This window comes from Puma concolor, chromosome D2 (assembly GCF_028749965.1).
Source record: "Puma concolor isolate L17-30 chromosome D2, mPumCon1.1.hap2, whole genome shotgun sequence".
Taxonomy (NCBI): domain Eukaryota; kingdom Metazoa; phylum Chordata; class Mammalia; order Carnivora; family Felidae; genus Puma; species Puma concolor.
The window spans coordinates 48691903-48719240 of NC_141677.1; the positions used below are offsets into that span (position 1 = coordinate 48691903).

The following is a 27338-nucleotide window of genomic DNA, read 5'->3' on the forward strand; positions in this document are numbered from 1 at the left end:
TTCCAGCTCAGGTAATAATTTTATGGGATTGAGCCCCATGACAGGCTGTGTGCTGACACTGCAGAGCCTGCTTGGGATTCTCTCCCTTTCTCTCTGGAAATAAACATTTTTAAAAAATAAAAACATTTTTCTGGGCATAAAGTGAAAAGTGACTCTTAAAAGCATTTCTGTCTGCCCCCACTAGGCCCAACAAATTTTCATGGTTGTGTTGAAATGAAGGGCTACTTGGCACCATTAACAGCTAGGTTACAATTATTCTGCCATACAACTGACACTCAACCTCAAGATACTTGAGATCTAATGAGTAGAATAGTCTGTCCAACATTCATGCTTAATTCTTTACTCATTAACTCCTCTCCTTAGGTAATTAGAAACAGATAATTAGAGGAAATAGACAAGAGCTACAAGGGTTTAAGGAAGCCTTGGGAAAGCTAAAGGAGGTAAGGGCAAGTCACTTAATTTTCTGAGTTTTGTCATCTTATGAAATGAACTGTACTGCATGTTACACATATACACAATAAATACAGAGCAACTAGTGGTTATTGTGATGGGAAAGAAAAGAGTAAAGGTGGGGCCTTTTGCATGCACCTAGTAAGGAATTTGACAGGAAAGCACTGAACCTTGGCTGAAGGCCTCTGGTTTTTAAGAAAAGTGAGTTTAATATATTTCATACAGAACAGATTAAAAATTAAAAAGAGTAGATCTGAAGTCTTCAGGAAAAGCCTAAAAATGAAGTTAGTAATATACCTATCTTTTGCTAATTTGTTTCATAAAAATACACTAATATTTAAGTGAATACAAAAAGCAATTTATGTTCAAATTTTTTAGCTGTACTCCTAACCAAAGCTTAATGTAGTAGAATATTTTGTGACACGGTAGTTTTTACAAATACACACAACACCTCTGGCTGTTATGCTTTTAATGGAGAGGTACAAAATGCATCAATGCAAAAGAATGTTTTACATACTCATTAACATAGTGATGAATGTAAAATCAGGAATACATTGTTAAACCTCAAAAACTACAAAGTTTCCTGCAACCTAAGATAATGGAAAAGGCTCCTTTTTTACCTGCCACTTTTATTAAAGTTCTAAGTGGTATGGGGGGGGGGGGGGGGACCAAAAAATAGGTTCTTTTCAGCTGTGGTTCAAGCCTAACAAAGCTGTATGGCAAGGACTATGGGACTGTGAAGTTTCCCTAAAAGGACTTTCTAGATGACCACATCACAAACTTTAAAAGTTAACGATAACACAGGCAAGCTGAGTGGCCTAACAGTTTAAAAGCCTGGAAAGCAGCTAAGTTAACTCACTTTAAAGAATTTAAAAACATTATAAATCCCACTTCCTACAGAGAAACTTCATAAAGCATATATGTGACTTTTAAGGATACCGAGAAAACATTAAGTTTTCATAAAGCTTCATAAACACCCCAAGGCACAAGTGTTCAAAACAGCCTGTTCACTAAAAGGGCACTGCATTCTACTCTTGGAGGTATAGAGATGCTATGCTTGCAGTGAGAGGACACTTAATCTATCCCTAGTTAAAAGCACCAGGTGTCAAGCTCAGCTTCCATTTACACAGGATGCACCAATAACCCTCAGGATAGCAAATAGCTCAAATACTGCATTTCTAACAGGTCTTGCCTTTTGCTCTTTTGACTAGTCAGCACTGGGGTTCTTTTGCCTGGAGTTGAGAGTATTTTGAAAGTGGCTAGGACTACCCTGAATACAGTCTTGAAGCAATGTGGAGCTCTCCTAAAAGCTCGGGAGGTAAGTTAGTAACTTAGGAAAGGGAAAAAGAAAATTTGCAGTAGCTGAGTCTCTCAAAAGGAGAAAAATAATGTAGAATCTGACATGTAGGCTAGTTTTATAATGTCAAAAAACGCCCAGATTGTTAATACACATTTTGGTAAGAAAACAATCATTATATTGGCAAAGTTAACTATTTGTGTGAAATATACTATATTAATTAAACAGAAAAACCATTACTTCCACCACCAACGGAAGAAAACCCACAGCAAGGGAAGCATCTAAAGGAGGGCAATCAAAAGGTTAGGGAAGTTTACTTTTGAATACATCGACACACCTTGATTATAGAACTATTTCATTTTTAAAACTACAGTGTTTTAATGTACTTCTAGTAACAACCCAATCTAAGGAGCTGTAGAGGCTTATGAAAAAGACCTATCCACCAAGATGCTGTGTTTCTAGTGGAGGGGTGAATTTAAGTTAATACTTCTGTAAGAAGGAACTGAATCACCTCAGCATCGACAAACAGCCTTTTTCTTTTACACAGTAACTCATAATTTGATGACTTATTTCTCTTCACTAGTTCAAAGTTAGGCAGGAAAGGAATGAAGCTGACTGGACAGACCCAGAAACACAAGGATTTGGCAAGCCGCACAGTCACTCGGCTCATGGAGGTGTGATAATCTGCAGAAAAGTTGTTTGACTCCAGTGTTCCATCCTTTCACATCTGTAAAGAAGGCCCACAGATTAAAAAATCAACTATAGTATAAAAGCAAACCTCTTCCCACCTTAAAGCGCTAATTTCTCCATAAGCTATTAGAATCCACACAGGCTCGGGGCGCCTGGGTGGCGCAGTCGGTTAAGCGTCCCACTTCAGCCAGGTCACGATCTCACGGTCCATGAGTTCGAGCCCCGCGTCAGGCTCTGGGCTGATGGCTCGGAGCCTGGAGCCTGTTTCCGATTCTGTGTCTCCCTCTCTCTCTGCCCCTCCCCCATTCATGCTCTGTCTCTCTGTCCCAAAAATAAATAAAAACGTTGAAAAAAAAAATTTTTTTAAAAAAAAAAAAAAAAAAAAAAAAAGAATCCACACAGGCTCTGAAAATTCCCCTGACAGTTGTATCCTCCTGAAAGGTCACTTTCAAGTGTGTCCTAGTTACTTCATAAAGCAAGTTCAAGTGAAATACATGAAACTGCTATGATCCACCCCCCCGACCCTCATCTGCCTAATACACATACCATTCATAGGAAAGGGGTTCAGTGGGCAAAGTATGAATTCATACAGAAGACAAAACATTTACAAGCAGCTAAAATCTGTGTTTTTTTTTTTTTTTTTTTTTTACACCAGGGACATGTACACCCACCTGTAGAGGAGTTCGATACAACCACTTTTCTTTGTCAACTTTAAGCTGCATACAGGCAAAGAGATCACAAACTGCTGGGAGGCCATAACGGTCTTGGGGAAAGTTATGTTCCTCCTGCAGGGGTGAATTAAGTAATACTTCCTGCAAGAAGACAAAAAGGGCGGGTTGTTAACATGACAATTGGGAGGCAAGAGACCAACTTAACTCATTTTCCAAAGAGTGTAGCATCTATAAAGAATAATGTTGGCCATTTTGTAATAACATAAATGTTGGCCATTCTCTCTAATAAGCAAAAGCAAAGGTACAAATGTTTAATCTCTTCCATAGACAGCCAATAAAAAGGCTGGTGGGTTGTGTTGTTGTTTTTTTTTTTTTTTTCCCTTTCCTGCAGGATGGTGACTGGGGACCTGGAAAATATGTAAAAATCTCAGTCTGAATAATTATCACAAATCTTCCATTCTGTTCTAACATGGCATCACAGTTAATACTGAGGCCAAATAACACTACCATATTTAAGGATCTGGCCCGTTTGCAAGGTTTGGGATTAATTAAGAAAGTATAAATCTATTAAATACATTTAAAATGGTGTTATTCTGATGCCTGTGCTCACCTTGGCCTTCTTTCGAAGTAGCCACTTGTCTTCCCCTGAGGATAACTGGCTGAGGTTTCCCATCTTGTTTCCTGGCAAAACCCAGTCAGCTGTGGCCACGGGGTTCACAAGCTTTTGTTTGCCAGCTCTGTCCTCAGTAATAGGCACTTCCTTGGGACATCCTTCTTTGCAGGAAGGTGTGATAAGCCACTCTGACAGGGGACTGCTCCTTATGACTTGGAAGGAATTAGCAATACTAGAAGGAGCCACTGCCTTTGATGTCTTAGCTTGTTCTGTTGCCTCTTTTCTGGAAGGACAGAGCCACACACTCAGGGAATCTATACACTTGTCAGGCTCAGGATTTGGTTCCACAGGCACACCATTTTTATCTTTCCCTTCTTTCTTCAGAAGCCACTTACACAGAGCTTCCTTCTCACAGTTTTCATCACACACACACTCCGCAAAGCTCGTACAGGGCTCATTGGCTCTGCACACCTCCTCTACTTTATATGGCTCCTGATGGTTCTGGACAAGCCAATCCTCAGTAATCACGCTGGGAGTGGACAAGGGTTTCTTAGCCTCTAAGTGGTCATTCAGGCACTTCAGATTGCCCAGGTTTTCAATCTCCACACCTTTGGGCTGGTTGCCCCGACAATTGGTGCAGGAATCGGGCTTGAGAAGCCACTCACTCACACTATAGGGCTCCTGGAACACCTGAAACAGGAGCTTAAACTTCTCACTGGCTTCACAGCTGCCTTTGCCAGGCTTCTCCAGCTTCTGGGATTCCTGAGGAGTCACCAGCCAGTCAGAAAGATCCATCTCATCTTGATCAAGAAGCTCCAGATCTCCAACCTTTTCAATTTCAGTGGAGTAAGAACTGGTAGTAGAACGGCTATTACACTTTTGGTAAGTTGGTTTTTCAGGGACCTCTTGTTGCTGACTCTTGTGGAGCCAGTTTTCTAAGCCCTTCAGGTTGCCCCAGACATTACTGAAGAAATTGCAGGCTCTGGCAGAAGTCTACATAAAAAGTACACAGTATTAGTTCACCAGTACATTATGACTGCATATAAGAGTTCTACACGCAAATTTATTACACTGCCCAGTGTTTCCAAATTTAAGTATGTAAGGTCAAGACACAAAGGATTTCTCTGTTGGGATATTGAAATATTGAAGAACGTAAATTTATTTTTCTATAGCTTTTAAAAAACTGAAAAATACTAAATACCAACTATGAGAAAGCATCTACAGCATATTTGATAGAAGAGAGGCTAGCAGTTCTACATAATATGCCTTTATGAATAAAGAAGGCAAAAATGAACAAACGATGATTAGGCAGGTCATCAAAGGCCAAGAAACGTGAATAATAACCTCCATAATCAAAGAAACTTCAAAACAAAAGTAAAATGTTACTTTGTATCAAATTCAAAGAAAACAAAGAAGCTTATAAATGATTACCACTATTAGAGAAGTTTTAGGGAAGGAAGCACCCTCAATATATTCCAAATACTCTTCTGAATATAAATTGCTTATCAACTTCCTGGAAAGCCAAACTGGCAATACTTATCAAAAGTCTTGAAGGGTATGCAGAATTATAATCTAGAAATGCAATTTCTAAATTTCTAGGATTTTACTCCTAAGGAATTAATCCAGAATGAGCATAAATTAATTCCTGGCTGTTCAGAGGAACTTTATACCCAGAAAAATTGGGAGTGTAAGTTACAGCCAATCAATGAGATATACTATTAAGGATTTTATGGAAGAAATTAAATGAAAGAGAAATATATTTATGCTCTACTAGTGAAAAAAAAAATCTGCTAGCCAAAACAGGATTTACAGATTTAAGTATATGTACGCATACAAAAAAAAAAAAAAAAAAAAAATGGAAGCATACAAATAAAAATGTTAAAACCGTTATCTCTGCATGTTGGGGTTATGGGTTTGTATTTCTTTACAGTTCTGTTTTCTAACCTTTCTATCCATAGTGAAGAGGTATCACTGTTGTACTATAAAGTCATAAAAGTATTTCAAGACTAAAAACTAAAAGACGTACACTAAGAGTTAAAAACTAAACCCATCTACTACCGCATCTACTCAGAAACAATAAAAGCAGCAACACACCTGACTATTCTCCAAGGTCTGCTTCTGGGTAAGCCAGTCCTGGAGGTTGGTGCTGGGTATATAAGGAGCCTGCCGACCAGTGGCGGGTTTGTTTCCAAGGAGCCATTCGCTGAGAGGGACAGCCATGGTGCTGGATGCTGACTTCTGCTAATCACATAATACTTCACTGCTTAACAAGGCCATGCCAAATGCCGTCAAAAGTTCACCAGGAAAGGAGACCCAAGCTTTCTAATTTTGGCTTCCAACTGACGGCACAAGTGACACGACTTCCCTAAGGCTCCATCTTACAAGAAGTATATCTCATCTCCAGGGTTCTTCTCCACTCAAAACATCTAGCAGCCTATATTCACACTGCCTTAAGAAGTGAATCATCTCTATGAATTATGAAGAGAAGGTTCCCCAAGAGAGAACCACCCCAGACAGCTAATGATAATTTCTTATGGATTGCTAACAATGACTTTCTCTCTTAACATCTATAAAACCTCTAAATTTCTCTCTCATTCAGTCTCAAAAGGAGCATTTAATTGCATAAACTAACTCAATACCACTTGTGCCTTTTTACAAATAAATGGTAGCAAAAAAAAAGAAAGTGATTTAATCAAAACCCAAAAGAAATATAAGCCAAGTAATAACTTCGTTACCAGAAAAAAAAAAATGACATTTTACCTGTTCTGGCAATGGGATATAGCCTCTTTTCTCCAGGAAGGACCCAATATTTGAGGATGAACTAGCATGAGCCATCAGGTGCTCAGGAATTTGCTATAAAATAAAAGCAAATTAATCTTTGAAATGCAAATTATGCTTTCATCCCAAAAAAGTGAAACTGTAATTCCTAAATGTCAAACACAGGAAGCCAAGCATTACCATTTCACTAAAATAAATATTCTTTATACTAAACTCGATGACCTACAAATAGTTATGAAATCTGAGAATTCTCTATCACATAACTATCATCATACAAGAGAATTCACCAGAATTGGTAGTATTACTGCTTTTAATAAAACACAAGTGGGAACATGTTTGGTTCCTCAGACTAAAGACCATTCAAGGTGCACCTGGGTGGCTCGGTTGGTTAAGTATCCGACTTGTGAGTTCAAGTCCGGCGTAGGGCTCCTCACTGACAGCACAGAGACAGCTTGGGATTCTGTTTCTCCCTCTCTCTGCCCCTCACCTGCTCTCTCAAAATAAAAAACTAAACTTAACTGGGGCACCTGGATGGCTCAGTCGGTTGAGCGTCCGACTTCAGCTCAGGTCATGATCTCGCAGTTCGCGAGTTCGAGCCCCACATCGGGCACTGTGCAGACAGCTCAGAGCCTGGAGCCTGCTTCAGATTCTGTGTCTCCCTCTCTCTCTGCCCCTTCCCGCTCATACTCTGTCTCTCTCTGTCTCTCAAAAATGAATAAACATTAAAAAAAATAAAAATTAAAAAAAAACAACTAAACTTAAAAAAGACCAAGAAATATTCTGTAAGAAATAAGTCAAAGTATTTAAAAAAGGGGTGGCTGGCTGGCTCAGTTGGTAAAGCATGCAACTCCTGATCTCAGAGTTGTGAGTTCAAGCCTCACGCTGGGTGTAGATTACTTAAAAAAAAAAACTTAAAAAAAAAAAAAAATATATATATATATGTCCAAGTTACTTAAGGACATACAAGACTGGGGCGCCTGGGTGGCTCAGTCAGTTAAGCATCCAACTCTTGGTTTCAGCTCAGGTCATGATCTCTTGGTTCAGGACATCAATCCCCATGTCAGGCTCTGCGTTGACAGTGCAGAACCCACTTGGGATTCTCTCTCTCCCTCTCTGCCCCTTCCCCGCTCACTCAACTCTCTAAGATAAATAAACTTAAAAAATAAATAAAGAGGGGGCATCTGGGTAGCTCAGTTAGTTAAGCGTCCGACCTCAGCTCAGGTCATGATCTCACGGTCAGTGAGTTCGAGCCCTACATCAGGCTCTATGCTGACAGCTCGGAGCCTGGAGCCTGGAGCCGCCTTCGGATTCTGTGTCTCCCTCTCTCTCTCCCCCTCCCCTGCTTGTGCTCGCTCACACTCCCTCTCTCTCTATCTCTCAAAAATAAAATAAAAAGCAACACCTGGGTGGCTCAGTCAGTTGGGCATCCAACTTTAGCTCAGGGCATTATCTCATGGTTTGTGATTTCGAGCCCTGCATCAGGCTCTGTGCTGACAGCCCAGAGTCTGGAGCCTGCTTCAGATTCTGTCTCCCTCTCTCTCTTCCCTTTCCTTGTTTGCACTGTCTCTCCCTCTCTCTCTCAAAAATAAGTGAACATTAAAATATTTTTTTAAATTTTAATAAAAAAATAAAGAAATACAAGATGAATTCTGATGATTATCCATGAATCAATACACATTCCAAGAACTACCACAGCCTAATGCTCAATCAACTTATTCAGAACATGAAACTTCTGAAGTTTATCAAATTCTCAAGAAAGCCACTATTCATAGGAAAAATGTGATGTTTTTAAGACCATCTGTGAGTCCACAGATCTGAGAAGTGCACTATGAATTATCTGAGATCAACACCACTCACAATGGTCTTGAGGGATCCAAATGTGGTGATGGCCTGGCGCAGAGCAGTTGTGTCCGCTTCAAAAAGTAGGACAGTCGAATCTTCAGGTTTGAGGGTCAGATTGCCCAGTCTGGAGAAAAAATAAAACCTGGCTTTTTTAAGGAGTAACTATTTAATCCAAAACAAAGCCAAACTGTGAGTAATCTGAAATGACTACTTTTCTAAGAAACTCATCACAGGTAGATGACTTAACTACGCACCACCCAGTATAATATTAAATATATACAGTAGGATGACCTTATCACAGAAAAAAAGAAGTTAAATCCAAGACATACAATGAGTTACAAAACTGACTTTTTTAGCGGCGCCTGGGTGGCTCTGTCAGTTGAGTGTCCAACTTCATCTCTCAGGTCATGATCTCACAGTCCACAGGTTCTAGTCCCACATTGGGCTTTGCGCTGACAGCGCAGAGCCTGCTTTAGGATGCTCTGTGTCCCTCTCTCTCTGCCCCTCCCCTGCTCTCAATCAATTTTGACTTTTTAAAAAATGTATCAAAGTCAAAGAGCCAAAAGTCAAAACAAGCAAAAAACATCTTTACCTCTCTAGGCACACAGAGACTTGATTGGCTAGATCTTTGTTTTGGGTGCACTCCAGTTGATGAATAAGACAATTGAACTGGCCCAGTAACTGTAAGAAAAATTGAAACTGTCTAGCCACACTGAGTATATATCCAAGTTAACAAACAGCACTTGAGATTAAACTTTTACCTGATCTATATTAATGCTACATTATAGGAAAGGCATTCTCTGGAAACCAAAAGCCACAGTCAAAACCAATTACAGCCTTGCAACCAACCACCTTACCCAGTAGAGCTGTTGGGCCTGCTGCTGAAGTGTCTCTTCTTTAAGCTGATAGATGAGATCCACCTGTTCATACAGCCACACCTCACGGCTTCGAAGGCATTCCAGGTGACGGCTTATGCAGCTGTGAATCTGGGCTTTGACCTAGGAAATGCATACCTGTTAGCTTCACTCCTGTTATAAGCCCGAAGAATGGTGTTACCCACAGAATGGTGAGGTACTTAAACTTTGGGGGGGTCACACATCCTTTTGGTTATCCAATGACATCTATGGAGCATCTCCCCAGAAAAACACATACTATATACTCAAAATTTTGCCTCTAATTTCAGGGTTTAGGGTCCCGAAGCCCACCCATGAAACCACCAAAGCCCCATGGATCCAGTTTAAGAATTCCAGACATAAAGACATTCATAGGCTCAAAAATCCTCATTCAATACACCCTCCCTCTGAAGAGGAACCGGTTTATTTGGGTGGCCTAAAGTAATCAAGAGAAAATAAATGATATGCCATGTAACACTGATCCCCCTCAGTTTTCCATATAATTTGAAAACCTATAGTCTGACAAATTTATCAGTGGAGTAAGATAGGAGTATTAACTTAATAGCTAGCTCTTATCTGTTTTCTCACTCTACAAATGAGCAATCCATTTACAGTAAGCCAATTCAGTAAAGAGATGTGCCACTACATGTCAATAGCTACAAGACCATTAGGGCAGACAGTTTAAGTAAAACTATAAACTAAATGTTTCTGGAAGCATAAACGGCGATTCAGAAAAGAACAAATGTAAAAATCCTAAGGAAAGAAATCAAAACAGCCATAAATTATCTGAGAATTCACATAAGAAACGATTTTTAAATAAGTTTTTCTATATAATAAAGTTTTATTTCAAAGTCATGTAATACTTGGTCTTCCCACTCACCAACAGGGTATTAGTAGGCCAATGGAACAAAAAGATTTCATTCTGGCTTGCTCTAACAGATAGTTATTTACAGAACCATGCCACCAACAAAACCATGCCACCACCAAGTTAAAGGATGGTAGGGAACATGATGAAGTGCCACCCTTTATGCAACAAGGACACAGCTGAGCAGTAGTGCTCATTCATTTTGTTATGTTTTATTGATGGCAGTGCTTGGCACAGGGACCACACACAATGCAAGCGGAACTCTTTACGGTGGTACAAGGTTTTCCAGACTCTTCTACCATCTGTTTAATTTCCCTTGGGGATCAAAAGCATTAACATTTCAGGCATACCGTGCAAGGCATGGGGTGAAACTTTCTGGATGGCACTGAGAAGTCAAGCCCTTGGCCATGCTCTAACCAGCCCTGTGCTAAGAGCCCAGACAAGGGAAGAAAAAAGCACACATCACACCTCTCGCAAGTTATCTTTAATTTGCTGTTCAGCCCGGAGAACTCCACCAATAGCAAGCTCCAAGTCCCTCCGTGCATCACAACACCTCAAAAGGGGTTCTCTATTACTGGAGCAGCCACTCTGGTCCTGTGAGGTACTCATTCTGCTCACTGTTCCTTTGAAAGAAAGAAAGAAAAAATCTAAATTGCACTGTAATTGCAACCAAAAACCACCTTTCAATCATCCCCCAACTGATCATTCCAACCAGTTCCCAATAACTAGCATCATTAGATTACTTCCAACACATGACCCAGCACATAGTATACTCAAAAATACTGCGTCTTCCTTCCTGCTCAACACTACTGCATTCCTGACATATAATTCTAGGCATCTAGGTTAGTGACACTTTACATGTGAACAAACTGTTCCTAAAAAACACCAATTTTCCTGAACTGATAGGGCAATTATATAGCCTCCAAAAAGTTAAAAGAACACTGGAATGTAAATTTCTATTTATAACACATATAAAATCATAGGAGGCATGTGTTCTTATTTTACAGATTTAGAGGTGAAGACTAAAAGGTCTAGAAAGATCCATAATTGTTTTGAAAAGTAGCGACAAACCAGTAATTGGTAAACAGAATTTAGAACATGGTTTAGATCTGGCATTTGCCTATATTTATTGAGAAAGAGGAAATTTTAATGGATTTCCTCTTTTCTCTTTTAGATGGGACTTTTTTTTTAATTTAGGAAGAACTAACTTAGGGATGGTTTCATAGCTAAGAAGTTTTCAAGAATGTAAATCTAACAAAATACTTTCATAGGATTCTGATAAGGGAAATGCTTACAGGCATTGGTGTGGGCTGCTACAGGAATTTTCTACAATCCTGGGTTTACAAGAGATAAGAAACAGAAGTGGAAAGAACAGCACATAACCAATGACATAATATGAGACTGAGACAGAAGCATTGGAAAACAATGAAGCAAAAGCTTAACAAAAACCGCTGGAAGAAGTTTGTGTCTATCCTGGAAAGATCTAGAATCAGAGATCATTTGTAAACACTTAGAAAAAAGCAGTAATCGGTGTAGCCCAGCATGTGTTCACTAAGTCACTAAGCCCTGTGATACCAAAGTTTCTTCCTTCTTGAATAGTTTTAGTAAACTGGCCACTCAACGTAATCCTGCAGCCACAATCTATCTGGATGCTCGACAATGCAGCCTGTGACAAGGTTACATACTGTCTTCAAGGACAAAGTGAATATGAGCTAAACAGAACTACAACTAAATGGATTATTTTTTACAAACAACTCAAAGGATAACAGACTGAAGCCAGTGTGTGAAGTTTTTAGAGGTATGTTTTCCCCTATTACTCAACTGTTTTCCTTAAGTACCTGGATAAAAACAGAAGACAGACATTAAAGTTGGGGTTAACACAGGACTTTGACAAAAACAGATTCCAAAACAATCTCGACATAGCTGTTAAATCTTATAAAACAGAATGTAAATTTTTAAAACTTGAATGGGGGAAGATAAAGTAAAAGAGAATAAAATGTTTTTAAAAGGATGAAGATTTTTAATTGAAAGTATAGCTCTACATGAGTTAGCACTGTGCAGCGTCTAAGAAAAATAACGAACTATTTGCATTTACCAACAGTATAGCATTTGTCACAGGACTAATCTGTTCCATATTTATTACATTAAATTTGAAATTTTTTTTCTGAATAACACACTTTAGAAAATGCATTTAAGGGGCGCCTGGGTGGCGCAGTCGGTTAAGCGTCCCACTTCAGCCAGGTCACGATCTCGCGGTCCGGGAGTTCGAGCCCCGCGTCAGGCTCTGGGCTGATGGCTCAGAGCCTGGAGCCTGTTTCCGATTCTGTGTCTCCCTCTCTCTCTGCCCCTCCCCCGTTCATGCTCTGTCTCTCTCTGTCCCAAAAATAAATAAACGTTGAAAAAAAAAAAATTAAAAAAAAAAAAAAAAAGAAAATGCATTTAAAAAAGGGAAAGGGACTCTAAAAATATGAAAAATTTCTCTAGGAAGGGAAGCTGTTCACCCTAGATAAGTTTCTGGGAGGACATGATTACTACACTCAAATACTTGGCGACCTGTCAAAAAAGACTTAGATTTGTTCAGAATCACCCACAGGGAGTAGAGGAGGATTAACATGAGACATCTGAGACCATATATGAAAGAACTATCGGTTCTGAAGGCAAGGACCTTCTGAGAGATGGCTGCTCTTGGCTCAACAGCAGTCTACCCAGTGCAGAGTCCTCCAGATGACTGACACCTCATCTGAGACAAAGGGAACTTTGGCCTAGACTGCATCTCCATGCCTAGGTTTAGGACCAGATAGCTAGCTAGAAACTAGAAAGGGACAAAAGCAGTGTGATCCCCACCCTCAGAAATAAAATGACGGGGGGGCACCTGAATGGCTCAGTCAGTTGAGCGTCTGACTTTGACTCAGGTCATGATCTCACGGTTGACAAGTTGGGAGCCCTGCGTTGGGCTGTGTGCTGACAGCTCAGAGCCTGGAGCCTGCTTCGGATTCTGTGTCTCTCTCTCTGCCCCTCCCCCATTCATGCTCTGTCTCAAAAATAAAATAAACATTAAAAAAAATAATAATAAAAAATAAAATAAAATGATGGGAGGAAGAAGCCTAACAGGCTTTCTTTTTACCACCTCAGGAAAAGATCCAAGTGAGGAACTAGAGATCCTATAAGAAACTGAAGGCAATTCAGGAAATTTCCAATTGTTTTGTTACCTTAGTCTGTTTCCCCATAATGACTTTTTTTTTTTTTTAATTTTTGAGAGAGAGTGCGTGGGGGTGGGGGGCAGGGAGAGAAGGGCAGAGGAAGAGAATCTTTTTTTATTTTGAGAGAGAGGGGGCGCAAGTGAGTGAGGGGCAGAGACAGGGGGAGATAGAGAAGTGGGGCTCACCGGATACGGGGTTTGTGAGAGAGAGAGAGAGAGACAGAGAGAGACAGAGAGAGACCTAAGCAGGCTCCACACTCAGCACGGAGCTCAATCCCATGACCCTGGGATCATGACCCGAGCTGAAGAAATCAAGAATCAGATGCTCAACTGACTGAGCCACCCAGGCGCCCCTCCCCATAATGACTTCTAAAAAGGAAGGGCTTCCTTAACTAAATTTGAGAGGAATCGCTGTGGAAAACTTTTCCAACCCTGAAAACACCAACACCAGCTGTAAATACTTTGCTAACTTTTTTTTTAATTTAATGTTTACTTATTTTTGAGAGAGAGAGAGAGAGAGAGAGAGACGGTGAGCTGGGGAGAGGCAGACACAGAATCCAAAGCGGGCTCCAGGCTCCGAGCTCTCAGCATAGAGCCTGATGTGGGGCTGGAACTCAGACCACGAGATCATAACCTGAGCCAAAGTCAGACACTTAACTGACTGGACCACCCAGGCGCCCCACTACTTTTCTAACTTCTTTTTCACACTGGAAGCTGCCATGTGTTAAGCATAGGAATTAGTGTACACTTGGCGCACACTGTAGGGACTCTGAAAAATACAAGTGAACACAACACAAGTGCAACACAAGTGAAACGCTGGCTCATACTTGGAGAGCTGGAGTCACCTCATTACCACAAGTTGCTGCACTCTGCACTTAAGAGTTCTATGCAAGGCATGTTTAGTTGTCTTTCCAATTATTAACCAAATTTCACCTGTGCCAAATTTCCCATTCTTAGGTCCTCACCATTTGTGTGGAATGCCACAATGCCTGGCACAGTATAAAATTTAATCAATAAAATTAAACTAGAATGCACTTCACAATGTCAAAACCCGAGCTCTACATCATATGCGTGGCACATTCAAATGCATTTAAGTGCTGACTGTTATTTCTAGATCCCTATAGATGTTTTCAATTCAATCACAAGTACCATACAACTGTCTAATGAGAACAAAACATGGCAAATTGGTTTTTCTCCTTATCAGCTATGGACAGAAGGCAGGATGAGATTTAAGTTACAAAACTGATTTTTCCCACATATTTATCACGTTTTCAAATTAAAATGAGTGTTATCCTTCAAAACAGTCATCTTGTTAAGAATAAGGATCTTTAGAGCCCATTTGTCAGTCGCTAAGAAAACCTGTTTCATTTCCTTATGATCAGTCCCAGGATGCTTGTCTCTCTGCTGCCTTTGGCGGTCTCCCCCACCTCCCTGTGCAGCAGTGGAGGGGACAGTCAGCTTCTATAGCCTAGATCCCAAGAAAGTAGTTATGCAAAGGCTTCCCTTTTTGTACTGCAGTGAGGAGGAAGCCCTCAGAATGGAAATCAAGAACACCACTACACAGGTGAACTCAAATCACAATGAGGTGAAGACTGACCTAGCTTAATGAAAGCTTTATGAAAGGTCACATCCAAAGAGACATGTATGAAGTTACGAGTGCATATGGTCATTTTCAACAATCCACCATTTGTTTCAGGTTTGAGAGCCTATTTTGCCTATTTTCTTACCTGTAAAAAGACTGGACCAAATCAGCTCTCAATCTAAAATTCCAATCAATTAAAGACTATTAACAATGTTCTTTTTTGGGGCACCTGGGTGGCTCAGTCAGTTAGGCGTCTGACTTCGGCTCAGGTCATGATCTGACAGTTTGTGAGTTCAAGCCCCACATCAGGCTCTGTGCTGACAGCTCAGAGCCTGGAACCTGCTTCAGATTCTGTGTCTCCCTCTCTCTCTGCCCCTCCCCTGCTCATGCTCTGTCTCTCTCTCTCAAAAATAAATATTTTTTTAAAAAATCTTTTTTTTATTCATCTTTATAATCCAAAATACTGCCCTACCACCTTCAAAAGACTGCCTTAAATGTATATTTTTTGAGACAAAATCTAAAATTTAAGTGCTTCTAAAACTTCCCCGCCTCTAGGATTCCTGTCCTAGGTTTGAGGGTAGGGGGAAGTAGGAGGGAGAGACACACGTACCCCTAAAATAAAGCTCCAGGAGTACCCAGAACTCTCCCAAAACAAGAATTCTACAAGCTATATATGCCATCTTTGCACAGTGGTTGGCACAAATCTAATTATGAAACCCAAAGACCTTGAAACCAGAATTGAGCAACTAACCACAAATGAAACTAAGTCGTTATCATATGGTTTAACCATAAAATTTCCAAAAAGCAATAGCCCTCTTGTGACCAACACAAACCACAATTTCATGTTGAAAAACCCGGGGGGCTCCTGGGTGGCTCAGTCGGTTAAGTGGCCGACTTCAGCTCAGGTCATGATCTCGCGGTCCCTGAGTTTGAGCCCCGCATCGGGCTCTGTGCTGACAGCTCAGAGCCTGGAGCCTGTTTCAGATTCTGTGTCTCCCTCTCTCTGACCCTCCCCCTTTCACGCTCTGTCTCTCTCTGTCTCAAAAATAAATAAACGTTAAAAAAAAAAAAAAAAGTTGAAAAACCTGGAGCGCCTGGATGGCTCAGTCGGTTGGGTGTCCAACTTCGGCTCAGGTCATGATCTTGTGGTCCATGGGTTCGAGCCCCATGTCGGGCTCTGTGCTGACAGCTCAGAGCCCGGAGCCTGCTTCGAAGTCTGTCTCCCTCTCTCTCTGACCCTCCCCCATTCATGCTCTGTCTCTCTGTCTCAAAAATAAACATTAAAAAAAATTTTTTTAAGTTGAAAAACTCTTTGACATCTCTTTAGTAGACTATTCTCATTGTACAGATGAAACCACAAAAGGCCCAGACAGTTTAAATGATCCATCTAAAGGACCACAGCCATAACAGGTTTGGGTTTAGAACTGAGGTTCCTAAGGTCTAGTCCGGGATGCTCTGTGACCAACTTGTTCTTCTTTTAGTGTATTATCACTCACAAATTATTTTTATTTACCAATTCTAGAGTCTGAAATTAACATCCCAAAAACAACAAAAAGAAATTAACATTCCAATAGAATACTATTGTACTACTGAAATAACTTACATTAAGATTCTGTCCATTTTCATAGTCCTCAATAAATTAAGACAGTTTTTCAGAACTTTCTTCCTTAAATAATGCTAACAAAATAAATAATGCTTGTGCACATCATGACAGGTTCAGAATAATCAAAACACTGCCAAGCAAGGAGGAGAGGAGCAGCAGCCCTGGATCTGATCCCACATCTGTATCACAATCACTCAGAGTTCCATCCGTCTGTCTGAACAAAGGCTTAAACCAGGTCATCTCTAACTGCACCTTCCAGTTCTCAGTGTTTGTCACCCTTCCCACCTAACCTCCTCTCCAAGAAAAGAGGTCCACTTTTTAGTTATTTTCCTGGCATCCAAATCATTGCTAGAAACCCACACACTAAAAACCAATCCACAGCATACATCTATGTTTTATTGACTACTAAATTTGAAATACTGCCAATTTGTTATCTTTGATGAGACAATATATAATAGACCGTTGGTACAAATTTTCAGGAAAAAAAATTATGAAATAATAGTCCACATTCCATTTTACCTTGAGACATTTCTTCACATGTTCTTTCTTCTTGTTAAAAAAATTTTAAAGGTTTTTTACTTCACAATTCATTACCTCAAAGGCTATATATCTTACCCTAGCCCCAGCCCACTTTAATTCTTTATCAAGAAAGTATTTTTGAAATTCAGGATCTGATTCTCCGTAATTTTTTTATACCTGGCAAATAAGGTTAATGCCTGAAGAGACTTACACAAAATAAGATAACAATGAAATCTCCATAGCATATTTTAAGATTACAACTTCATAGCTTACTGCCCTAGGATCTGTCTACCTTCATACACAGAATTACAAGCAGTCAACCCCAGCACATCAAATTTCCGAAGCAGTAACTGAAAACTGACCACAAAATTCCCCACCTAAAGCCAAGACTTTTCTAGTTCAAAAGCAACAATGACTCATGCAACTTTCCAGGTTCCCCCACACTTTCTAAGAGCACAGTAGCCGGCATGAGCCGCAGCCCGCAGGGTCACCTCTCAGCACGCATGCGCGCAGCCAGGGCCACAGAGCCCCTTCCTCTGCCCTGCGCGCCGAGTCGACTCAGAGCGCTCCCGCTGCGGCCCTGGGATGCCCGACGTACCCCGCAGGCCCAGTCTCCGCCGCGCCACCTGCCTGGCGAGCCGGAGGCCCCTTTATCCTGGACTCAAGGGCCGAAGGTCCCCGCGGCCACGGGCCACGCCCCGCCCCGCCCGCTAGTGGCAGCAGCCCACGGCGGCCGGGAACGCGCACGTCGGCGCCGGGGGCGGGCCTGGAGGACCCGCCCGCTCGGACGCCCCCATTCCGCCCCTCCAGCCGGAGGCCCCCCGCAGCCTCTCGCAAAGCTCCACCCCCTCCCCGCCGCTTCCGGAAGCCAGGGGCCCACAGACGCCAGGGGGCTCCTCTCCAGCGTCCCCTCCGCCCTGCTGCTCCAACTCTTAGCCTGTGTCCACCTCGCTCTGTGCCCCAAATCGTCGAGACTTTGAGAACTTAAGGGTTATGCTGCTAATCGTTACAGACAAATAACAAACGTGGGTCAGTCAGAAGGCTTACGGAGTTATTCTTGGAATGTCCCTTCCCAGTAGCTTACGCTTCCAGAGATCACCCCAGTCAGCCCAGCTGGGGTTCGGCCCTCGTCTTTTGTTCCAGGCCCTCCCAGACATCCCCTCATATCTGTGACACACCTCTACCTGTACCCTAGTGTCTGTCTCTCACAACAATCACATGCTCGCACACAAGCCACACACAGTCCAGTGCCGCTGTTAAAAGTCATGAATGGTCTTCATTCAAAAAAAAAGCTTGCTTAGAGCACCTACCAGATGCCAAGCACTATTTTAGGTGTTAAAATGAGAAAGTTAAAATGAGAGCCCTACCTAGAGAGGCAGTAATACAAAAGAGAATGGACTCTGGAGCTAGACCATTTGAGTACAAAACTTTGCTTCCCACTTAGGTGCTGTGTGACTACAGGCAAGTCACTTAACCAATCTGTGCCTCAGTTTCCTGGTCTGTAAAATGGGGACAATAATAATGGACCCAACTCAATGAGAATTACATGAATTGATACATGGAAAATGTTTAGGACGCTACCTGACACAGTATTCCTGTATGATTATCGTGCTAATGGTACTTCTAGTCTGGTGCCTTTTTCTCCAAAAACAATCCTTACAGTCTGCATATCCAATCAGGCCAGAAGACAAAATCTAGACAGCACAGTCATTCCCTTCCAATCAATTATATTAATGCAAAATACTTGCTCTTGTCTATGTATATGAAATGATTTTTGTAAATAATAAGAGTAAAGAAAAACCACATGACAAAAAGCAAACACAAAAGGTCATCACCTTCAGTTACGCATCCCTCAGATTTCAGATGAACAGAGTTTGTGGAGGCGCCTGTTTTATCTATCATGCACAAAGTTTCTGGGATCCAATTTCAGACATTACCAAAAATAATGAGAAAACAATTTCTTAAAGTTTTTTTTATTCATTATTATTTATTTTGGGCAGGGGTGGGGAGGGAGAGAGGGAAAGAGAGGATCCCAAGCAGGACCCACACGCTGTCAGCGCAGAGCCTGACATGGGGGCTCAATGCCATGAACCATGACACCATGACCTGAGCCAAAATCAAGAGTCAGATGATTAACAGACTGAGCTACCCAGACACCCCATGACCCTTTGTACTTTAAGTCAAATGGTTAGAAAGGAGGAATTCTCAGTCTATCAAAACATAACTGATGTCAAAACTTTTTATCTTTTAGGTGTCCCTATAAAATACAATGTAAATACAATAGAAACTATGTTGACCATCACCTACATAACTGATAATCCCTACACTCGCTCTAAAAGATCCTGACCAACGCCTCTTACACCCTAAATGCTCCAGCTCTCCCTCACTTGAATTCCCAAGTTACAGTTACTAAAAGTCAGTGTTTTGTCAGCTTATGCCAACTTTAGTTGGCACTACAATGATGTGATTTATTAAGTATTACATAAACATAAGAAGACTGGGGAGGAAAAAAATCATAAAAATCTAGAAGAATTCTGCATTCAAACCATTTTGCAGGCTCCTCTTTACTCCCTTAAGCTTAATTATTTGCCCTTGCATCTTTATACAATGTTTACGTTCTAAAGGGTATTTTACTGTCTTCTGTTTCAAGATTTCTATGCTTGCTATCTCAGAACAAGTGAACCATCCACTCCCAGTAGATCATCTCATCTAAAGAGAACATAAACTATAACTTTCCAATGACTCCCCACTTACCTACAAGATACAGTCCAAATTTTGTATAAAGGCAATAAAGTTCTCTATTTTCTTGTTCCAACACGGCTCTCTTTCTGTTTCCCCAAAGGAACCCCCACACCGTGATCTGCTACACAGCTGTTCCATGAAAAGTCCAGGCTGGTTCACCTTGTCCAGCTTGGCTCTCCCAACTCTCTCTGCCAGCAATACCAGTTCCCTTCTCCCCACCTGTCCACTTTCTAACTATGCCCAAGTCGCCACTACTGTGAAGCCTCTCCTGACCAAGCACCCCTGTCCTCAATAGTTTTAGCCAACAGGGTTAGCTGCTGCCTCCTCTGGACTCACTACATTCTGAACAGGTTTCCAGTATGACACCTGTAACATGCCACATTATTACACATTACATGCCTGCCTCCTTAGCTTGAAGATTCCCAAGAGAAGGTATCATATCTTACTTGGCTTTGTTCACTCTAATGCTTAACAGATAAGCCTGGTAAGGTGTCTTGGCATTAACCCCCTTCCACTCTACATGCTCTACTGAATTGACTTAAAGAGAATGGTGTTCCTGGAGTTGCACAGTACTGTGACCCTAAACTCAACAGAGGCTTAATATATGTTTGATAAGTAGATGGATGAATGAGTGATAAACAAATGTTCAAGTTCAGACTTATATAATAAGTACAGTACAGTTCTTCTTTAAACACAGATAATCACCTTGATGTGACACTAAGGCCTGCATTAATTCAGAAAGGTTTTTCAGAGGTGGAAATGTTTCTAGCAGAAGGCTTAATTTTAGTTTTCTTTCAAACAAGACAAAACTGGCAAGGGTAGTGCTACCAAAACCATGATCCCAGCATATGCACAGAGAAAAAGTATCTTTCCTGACACCAGATCTATCAAAGCTCAGCTATACAGATCCACAAACATCAGCAAATCTGTAAGTTAAAGGGGAAATATTAACTATATTTATAGCCAACTCTGGATATTTTTTTTCCCCTCAAGATTTTGCAGTACCACAGAAATTCTAGCTGACACCACAGAAGTTTGGTAGGCTTTCGGAACTGAGGCCCTGCCCTATTTTCAACTTGAACTTTCTGGCCATAATACAGTCAAGGATAGGAAAACATGTTACTTATCCACTCTCGCAGTAATACCATTTTATCCCCGATTTTATGATAAGTATCTTGTGGTTTTTCCCACAGAAGTGAACATGTGATATAATATTTTCCCTTCTCTAAAGCTTGTGGGACTAGCAATAATGCCAAAGTCAAATTCAAAATATACCTAAGGTTATGTTCTTATGAAATCAGTAATTGTCCAAGTATTAAAAGACTTAACTTCTTGGGGTGCCCGGGTGGCTCAGTTGGTTAAGCCTCCGACTTCAGCTCAGGTCTGATCTCGCCGTTCGTGAGTTCGAGCCCCCGCATCAGGCTCTGTGCTGACAGCTCAGAGCCTGGAGCCTGCTTCCGATTCTGTGTCTCCCCCTCTCTCTGACCCTCTCCCTCTCACACTCTGTGTGTGTGTCTCTCTCTCAAAAATAAACATTTAAATTTTTTTTTAAAAAAAGACTTAACTTTTCTATGACCTTACTGACAATCAAAAACCTTTTAACCTATTTTGTCAGCTATTCACTCCTTCAATGAACCAAATTATCACATTTGTAGAGGACTCTAAGTAATGCTGGATAAGAGGACTGGAAGCCTCAAAAGTGCCCCCAAACATACTTCTAGCCCCAGAGAAGAATATCTTGATTCCACTGAATAATCAAGTCAGGCAAAATCAGGGATGATGGCTTGGGATAAGAACGGCTAAGAGAATTAGAATGAATCATTCGTATCAGAAGAAAAAAGAGTGCTCTCAAAATAACAATTTTATTCACTTGCCAGTGAATCTACTGAATTCAAAGAGAATAAATACCATGTCAGGCTCTGAGGTACTGTAGGCTAGATGGGATGTTATGACTGAATGTTGTAATTTAACAAGCAAAGACAAGCTGAGAAGGACTATATGGCAGCGCCTTTAACTGACAAGCACAGAAACACTATTTAAAGGGACTCAGTAGAGTAAAAGTGCTCAACTTGGCCCCCAGATCAGCCTAGGCCACTGGCATTGTTTCTGTGCTCTATGTTGAAACAAAGTATTCAGACATACTCATAACTGAAACAAAGCCTAAATGAAAATGTGGACAAAAGCTTTATGAAAACTAAAAAGTAGCAAGAAGAGTAACAAAAATGCCATGGACATCTATAATGCCTTCCTGAAAACTGTGCTTAAGCCAATACATACACATTGGTTCGTGCCTTATGGTCACTTTAGACTTGCAACCTAACTGGTATATAAACAGAGACAATGATTCCACTAATTTCAGCAATGCCTCAGAAAGTACAGTCTGAACCAGGAACACATTCTATTGTGCTCATCATGCATAGTGGCAAGTCTTAATTCTCTGAGGCTCAGTATACTTCTTTCAAATAACTCAAAGATTAATATATTTTAATTTATTTTTTAAATTCCAGTGTAGTTAACATATAGTTGTATTAGTTCCCAGTGTACAATAAAGTGATTTAACAATTTCATATATTAACTCGGTGCTCATCAAGGTAAGTGTATTCGTAATCCCCCAAAGATTGATATATGTAAAGCACTTAGAATAATGCCTAACACATAGTAAGAGCTATATAGGCATTAAAGTTTCCCCCATTATCCAAAAGCAGGGCATTCTGTGCAACCTTTCATAGGTTGAAATGGCATAAAGAAGCAATTACCATTAATTTATATGGAAAATTTTTTGAGCATTTCCAGGCCCCAAAAATAACCTCTCTGAGGATTTTCTGATGCCTTACGACATATCTTTCTAATGGATGCACAAAATAAATTGACATAAAGCACTAATGCTCACAGACACAGTTCAAAGCTTGGTGGCTTGCTGCCGAGATGCTGAGTGTAGTTCCCAGGGAAGGAGCTTGGTGGCGCCACTCTAGCTGCTGGGGAGGCACGCCGCCTCTACATCGGCTAACTGCAAAATAAATGCTGAACGCTATATTCCCTTTTCACCGTTTTTTGTAAAAGCAAAACTCCTCTTTGGATTTCTTTGGTTAGCAAAAAAAAAAGATAACGAGTGCAGGTCTTTTGTAAAAGCAAAGTGGTATAACACATGCTTTAAAAAATCAAGGGATATCTGCAGCTACTTTTATCACTCTTGGTCAGAGAATGGGGTATGATAATAAAGAAGACATTTTATTATGTAGCTCGTATATTCAATAAGTCACCATCATCTCTCTCCAGTATTCCCGCAGGAACCTCATGACTGCTGCCCACCCCACCCCCACCTACTCTTCTCTTTGCTGGCTCAGTCCAGCCACCATTGCTTCCTTGCTGCTCCCCCAGCATACCAAGGATGCTTCCACCTCCGGGGCCCTTGCACTTTCTTCCAGAGAGCCTCATGTCCACTCTTTCACTTCCTTAGGGGATCTGATCACTTCCTTAGGCTGTCTTCCCAGTGAGGCCATTGCTCACTATCCTATACAGACTAAATCTTCCTTCCACAGTCACACTTAATATATTTTCTTTTTCTCCATAGTACTTACCACAATCTGACATGAAGAAACCATTTATTTTCTGACCCCACTTCAGAAAACACATTGAAAGGTAAGTTCCACACAGGAAGAAACTTTGTCTTTTTGTCCACCATTATACAGTAGGTGTTCAATAAATATTCATTGAATAAATTCAGTAAACATTTAATATATCTTTGTGCCAAGGCTTTCTTTTACACATTATCTCATTTAGTCCTCACAAATATTTAAGATACATATTATTGCAATTTTAAAAATAAAGAACCTAAGGCTTAAAAAACAACAACAACAAAAAAAAGAAACTAAGGATTGAGGAGGTTAAATATATTACCTACAATCACAAGCTTCCAAGTGGAGGAACCAAGACTTAATCTTTAATCCCAGGTCTGAGTCATAACTCCTTAGCCACACAATGTATGTTAAAGGGGTCATTTAGGCATTGAGATTTTATGTATTCATTCAACAAATATTTACTGTGTGCTTAAGCTGACTATACTTATGATAGTCCCTGAAGCCACAACGGTGAACTTGCTATCTAGAGGAGAATTGTGCCACTGAGTTACCAAAAACTCAGCACAAAATACTAATTATTTGAAATAAAAGAGAGTTAAAAATCCATCAGCAGCGGCAATGACTGGCTCTGAATGTTCTCCAGTATGGTAACGCTTCCCTTACTCTAGGAGGGGAATTATTATAAAACATTAGCCAAGAGGCTTTTGAATGGGGGTAGGGATGTGTCAGAATATCCTGCACGGTTTTCTGAAGCCCCTACACAAGTTCCTGAGATTCTGGTACAACTAAGCCATTTAATAAAATGGGGTGGAGTGGGAAGTCCTACCTAATTCTAAAATAAGATCGCTCCGCCTCCCCCACCCCCCCCCCCACCCACCCCCGGAGAATCACATTTTCCTTCCCTTACATAGCTCACCATGCTTTTCCACTTTTGAAATACCTGTTTGACCAACCGTGATAATGTAATAACAGAGGTTTATTTAAACACAAGATACCAGGAGCACCTGGGTGGCTCAGTCGGCTGAGCGTTGGACTTAGGCTCAGGTCATGATCTCATGGCTCAGGGGTTCCGGCCCTGCGTCGGGCTCTGTGCTGACAGCTCAGAGTCTGGAACCTTCTTCAGATTCTGTGTCTCCCTCTCTCTCTCTGCCCCTCTCCCACTCGTGCCACGTCTCTGTCTCTCGAAAATAAACATTAAAAATCTTTTAAACACAAAATACCATAGGGCTGCTCCGATGGCTCAGGCGGTTAAGCCTCCGACTTGGGCTCAGGTCATGATCTCATGGTTTGTGGGTTGGTGCCCCACATGGGGTTCTGTGCTGACAGCTCAGAGCCTGGAGCCTGCTTCGCATTCTGTGTCCCCCTCTCTCTCTGCCCCTCCCCCACTCACGCTCTGTCTCTCAAAAATAAACAAACATTAAAAACGCAAAATACCGTAAAACTTTAGACCCCTATGATTTTCCCTAGGGACTCAAAGACAAAAGTCTCATAAAAAGGGGGAAAGGAGAAATAAAATGTGAGGGATATTACGGGGCTAGACCTTACATATATTATCTCATTTCTTTATCTTAACAACTGGACAAGCTAGCAAACATCCCAAAGAGCAAACCAAGTTAACTTCCCTAAGCCACAAGATACACGCACCACCTCCCACTTCCACTGTACCATCTGGTAAGTCTTCCTCAAAGAGTCTGATAGTCTTTAAAGTTCAGAAATAGCATGCTAGGACCCCAGTGCAGAAATGAGCCAACTATGATCACCCGTCTCACCCTCACCCCAGGAAGTTATTCAAGAGACCTTACAACCACATTTCCAAATTACCAGATAGGTGGTGGAAAGCTAAATCTGCCCAAAGACAGTTACGCCACGGTGAACCTTACACTGATTAGAAAATACCGAAAAATGCTGCTGTGAAAAAAGCTCTGCTTTTGTGACCTGACAGACTCGAGCGCTCTGACTGCTGTCATTCTTGATCGCATTATCTCTTGTTGTATCACATGGCACGTAACGCTGTTTTATATCATTGTTGCCCCGCCACAGGAATTTAGTTTCACGAAAATAAGCGCTGTGCCCCTTTGTTTTCATTGCTATAGCCTTAACCCCCTGAACACCTAGGCAATGAATAAATGATTGCTGGTGGAATGAATCAAGGAATGAGCAAAACTTGCTCTTCTCATCTGTAAAAAGGAGAGGATCAAGATGCCTCTCGGGCTGTGAGTATTACATGAGATGTGCTGGCACTCAGAGGGCTGAAAAAAACATGATCTTCCTCGCGTTTCCACCCAGCAGTGTAGGAATGGATATGCCTCCGGGCCCATTCTGGAGAAACGGGAGTCTCTCTGCCCCCATGAGACCCTGGCGAGAGCAAGCAAAACCTTGCAGCTGTCACTCCCGGGGCCAAGAGAAGGCGGGCAGAAAGAAGGTGGTGGCCCCCGGGCAGAGTGTTGAGGCCCGGGGAGAGCGCAGCCTCCGGCCGGCCGACAGTCAAGAAAAGGTGACCCCCGGACAGGACGGGTCGAGGGAAAGGCTGGTCGGGAAAGGCAGGCCCAGACCCGGTGGGCAAGCGGTCATGGCGCCCTGGAACAGCCCGCAGTGTGAGGGCTGGAGGAGTCGCGCCGGCCCGAAGGGCCACTGTGGTTCTTACCAGCTCCAAGAGCAGCGCCCGGCGACCGGAGTGGAAGCTTCCTCGGAGAGAGACCGGCCCGAACAAGTAAAGGGCCGAAAGGAAGAGTTCTCGCGAGAGCACAACGTTCCTCCCACGCCTCACGCCACACGTCTGACAGTCTCGCGAGATCTCTCCTCGGGTCAGCCCAAAGCCCTTGTCCGCCCTCTAGAGAGCACAGAGCGCAGGCGCACACTCGCCCCCGGCGCTGGAGGTCCGTGTGTCCTTTCACCGTTCCTGAGTAAATCAGAGTAAGTGAAGCAAAAGTGTTGAGGGCAAACTCTGTGCCAAGGATGATCCTAAGTTAATGTCTCGTATCAAATGTCCTCATAGATAGATTTTAGTTTTAATAAACAGATGCAAAAATAAATCAAAACACAAAAGGACAAATCTTGTATGATTCCACCCAACATAAGATACGTTGAACAGTCAACTTACAGAGACAGAAAACGAAATGGTGGTTGCCACAGGCTGGGGGAGAGGACTTACTGTTTAATGAGTGCAGACTTTCAGTTTGGGGTGATGGAAAGTTCTGGAGAATGAATGCTAACGATGGCTGCACAACAATGTGTATGTAATTCCACTCGACTGTAAACTTAAAAATGGTTAAAATGGTAACTTCTGTGTTCTGTATATTTTGCTTCATTTTTTTAATTTTAGTAAATAAATAAATGTCAGAGTCAGATTTCAAACCGTATCATCTGAGTCCAAAGTGTATGTTTCTTTGCACCACATCACACCACTGTGCGCATCTCACGACCCTGTACCGCTTCTCAAAATTTGCCCAGTGTAACATTACCCACATTAGAGCTTTTTTGTTAATTTGTGACCAGATATGAATACAGGAATCTTTCTGTGGTCAGTTTTGACAGAGGCCCCCAATACTTAGCTCTCCGCTCCCCATGTTTGCCAGCAAGGTGAAGGACCATCAAAGTAGGTCCCACCCAAGAGTGACAAGGGGCAAGGCAATCTAAGCAGAAAGCAATAGGAAATGTGGGTTCAGATGCAGAAGCTAAAAGGCAGTCAGAGCCTGTATTGGAGCTTTGGAGAAGGAGGAGTAAGGCATGTTGGAGCAGCCCACAAAAGCCCCAATAAGGAAGAAAATCACCCTAAACACTGCCACAGACAGAAGGAGCCAAGACTGTCCCTGACCCCTAACTCTCCTGTCCCCCTCCTCAATTCAGATGCAGACTCTGGATTTATACTTTTTTGTAACTACAAGTGACCAAAGCACTTTTTGATTACCTTAGGACCAAAATTCTCTTCAGGGCCCTGCCTAGATTGCTCAACTAGTCCACATAGCATATTTAAACAGGTAGGGTTAAGGGGCAGAGGAAAAATAAAGCTCTTTACC

The 27338-nt window shown here is 41.7% G+C and overlaps 1 protein-coding gene across 5 annotated transcripts; it reads right to left on the bottom strand.

Annotated features, from left to right (window-relative positions):
- Positions 1-904: 904 nt before the first annotated feature.
- On the bottom strand, positions 905-26109 carry NCOA4 (nuclear receptor coactivator 4). Of its 5 annotated transcripts, none has more exons than XM_086680296.1 (10): positions 25967-26109; positions 10568-10722; positions 9199-9339; positions 8934-9022; positions 8357-8465; positions 6482-6574; positions 5816-5962; positions 3719-4714; positions 3109-3249; positions 905-2474 (listed from the first exon to the last, which is right to left on the bottom strand). In XM_086680296.1, the coding sequence occupies exons 2-10, from the start codon at positions 10706-10708 to the stop codon at positions 2469-2471; spliced, it is 1863 nt and encodes a 620-aa protein (XP_086536422.1). In that variant the 5' UTR covers positions 10709-10722; positions 25967-26109; the 3' UTR covers positions 905-2468. The 5 variants fall into 5 exon arrangements, with proteins under 5 accessions (XP_086536422.1, XP_086536421.1, XP_086536418.1 ...); XM_086680295.1 differs by lacking the exon at positions 25967-26109 and adding an exon at positions 17003-17590; XM_086680292.1 differs by lacking the exon at positions 25967-26109 and adding an exon at positions 15966-16954.
- Positions 26110-27338: the final 1229 nt, after the last annotated feature.

Excerpts from the sequence above, each read along its gene's own strand:
- NCOA4 (XM_086680292.1), bottom strand. The coding sequence starts at position 16,161 with ATGTTTATTTTTGAGACAGAGAGACAGAGCATGAATGGGGGAGGGTCA. Across the intron at positions 10,723-15,965 it reads GAGCCATCCAGGCGCTCCAG|GAACAGTGAGCAGAATGAGT; the intron begins GTTTTTCAACTT and ends TTTCTTTCAAAG. Across the intron at positions 3,250-3,718 it reads TACTTCGAAAGAAGGCCAAG|GAAGTATTACTTAATTCACC; the intron begins GTGAGCACAGGC and ends GTCTTCTTGCAG.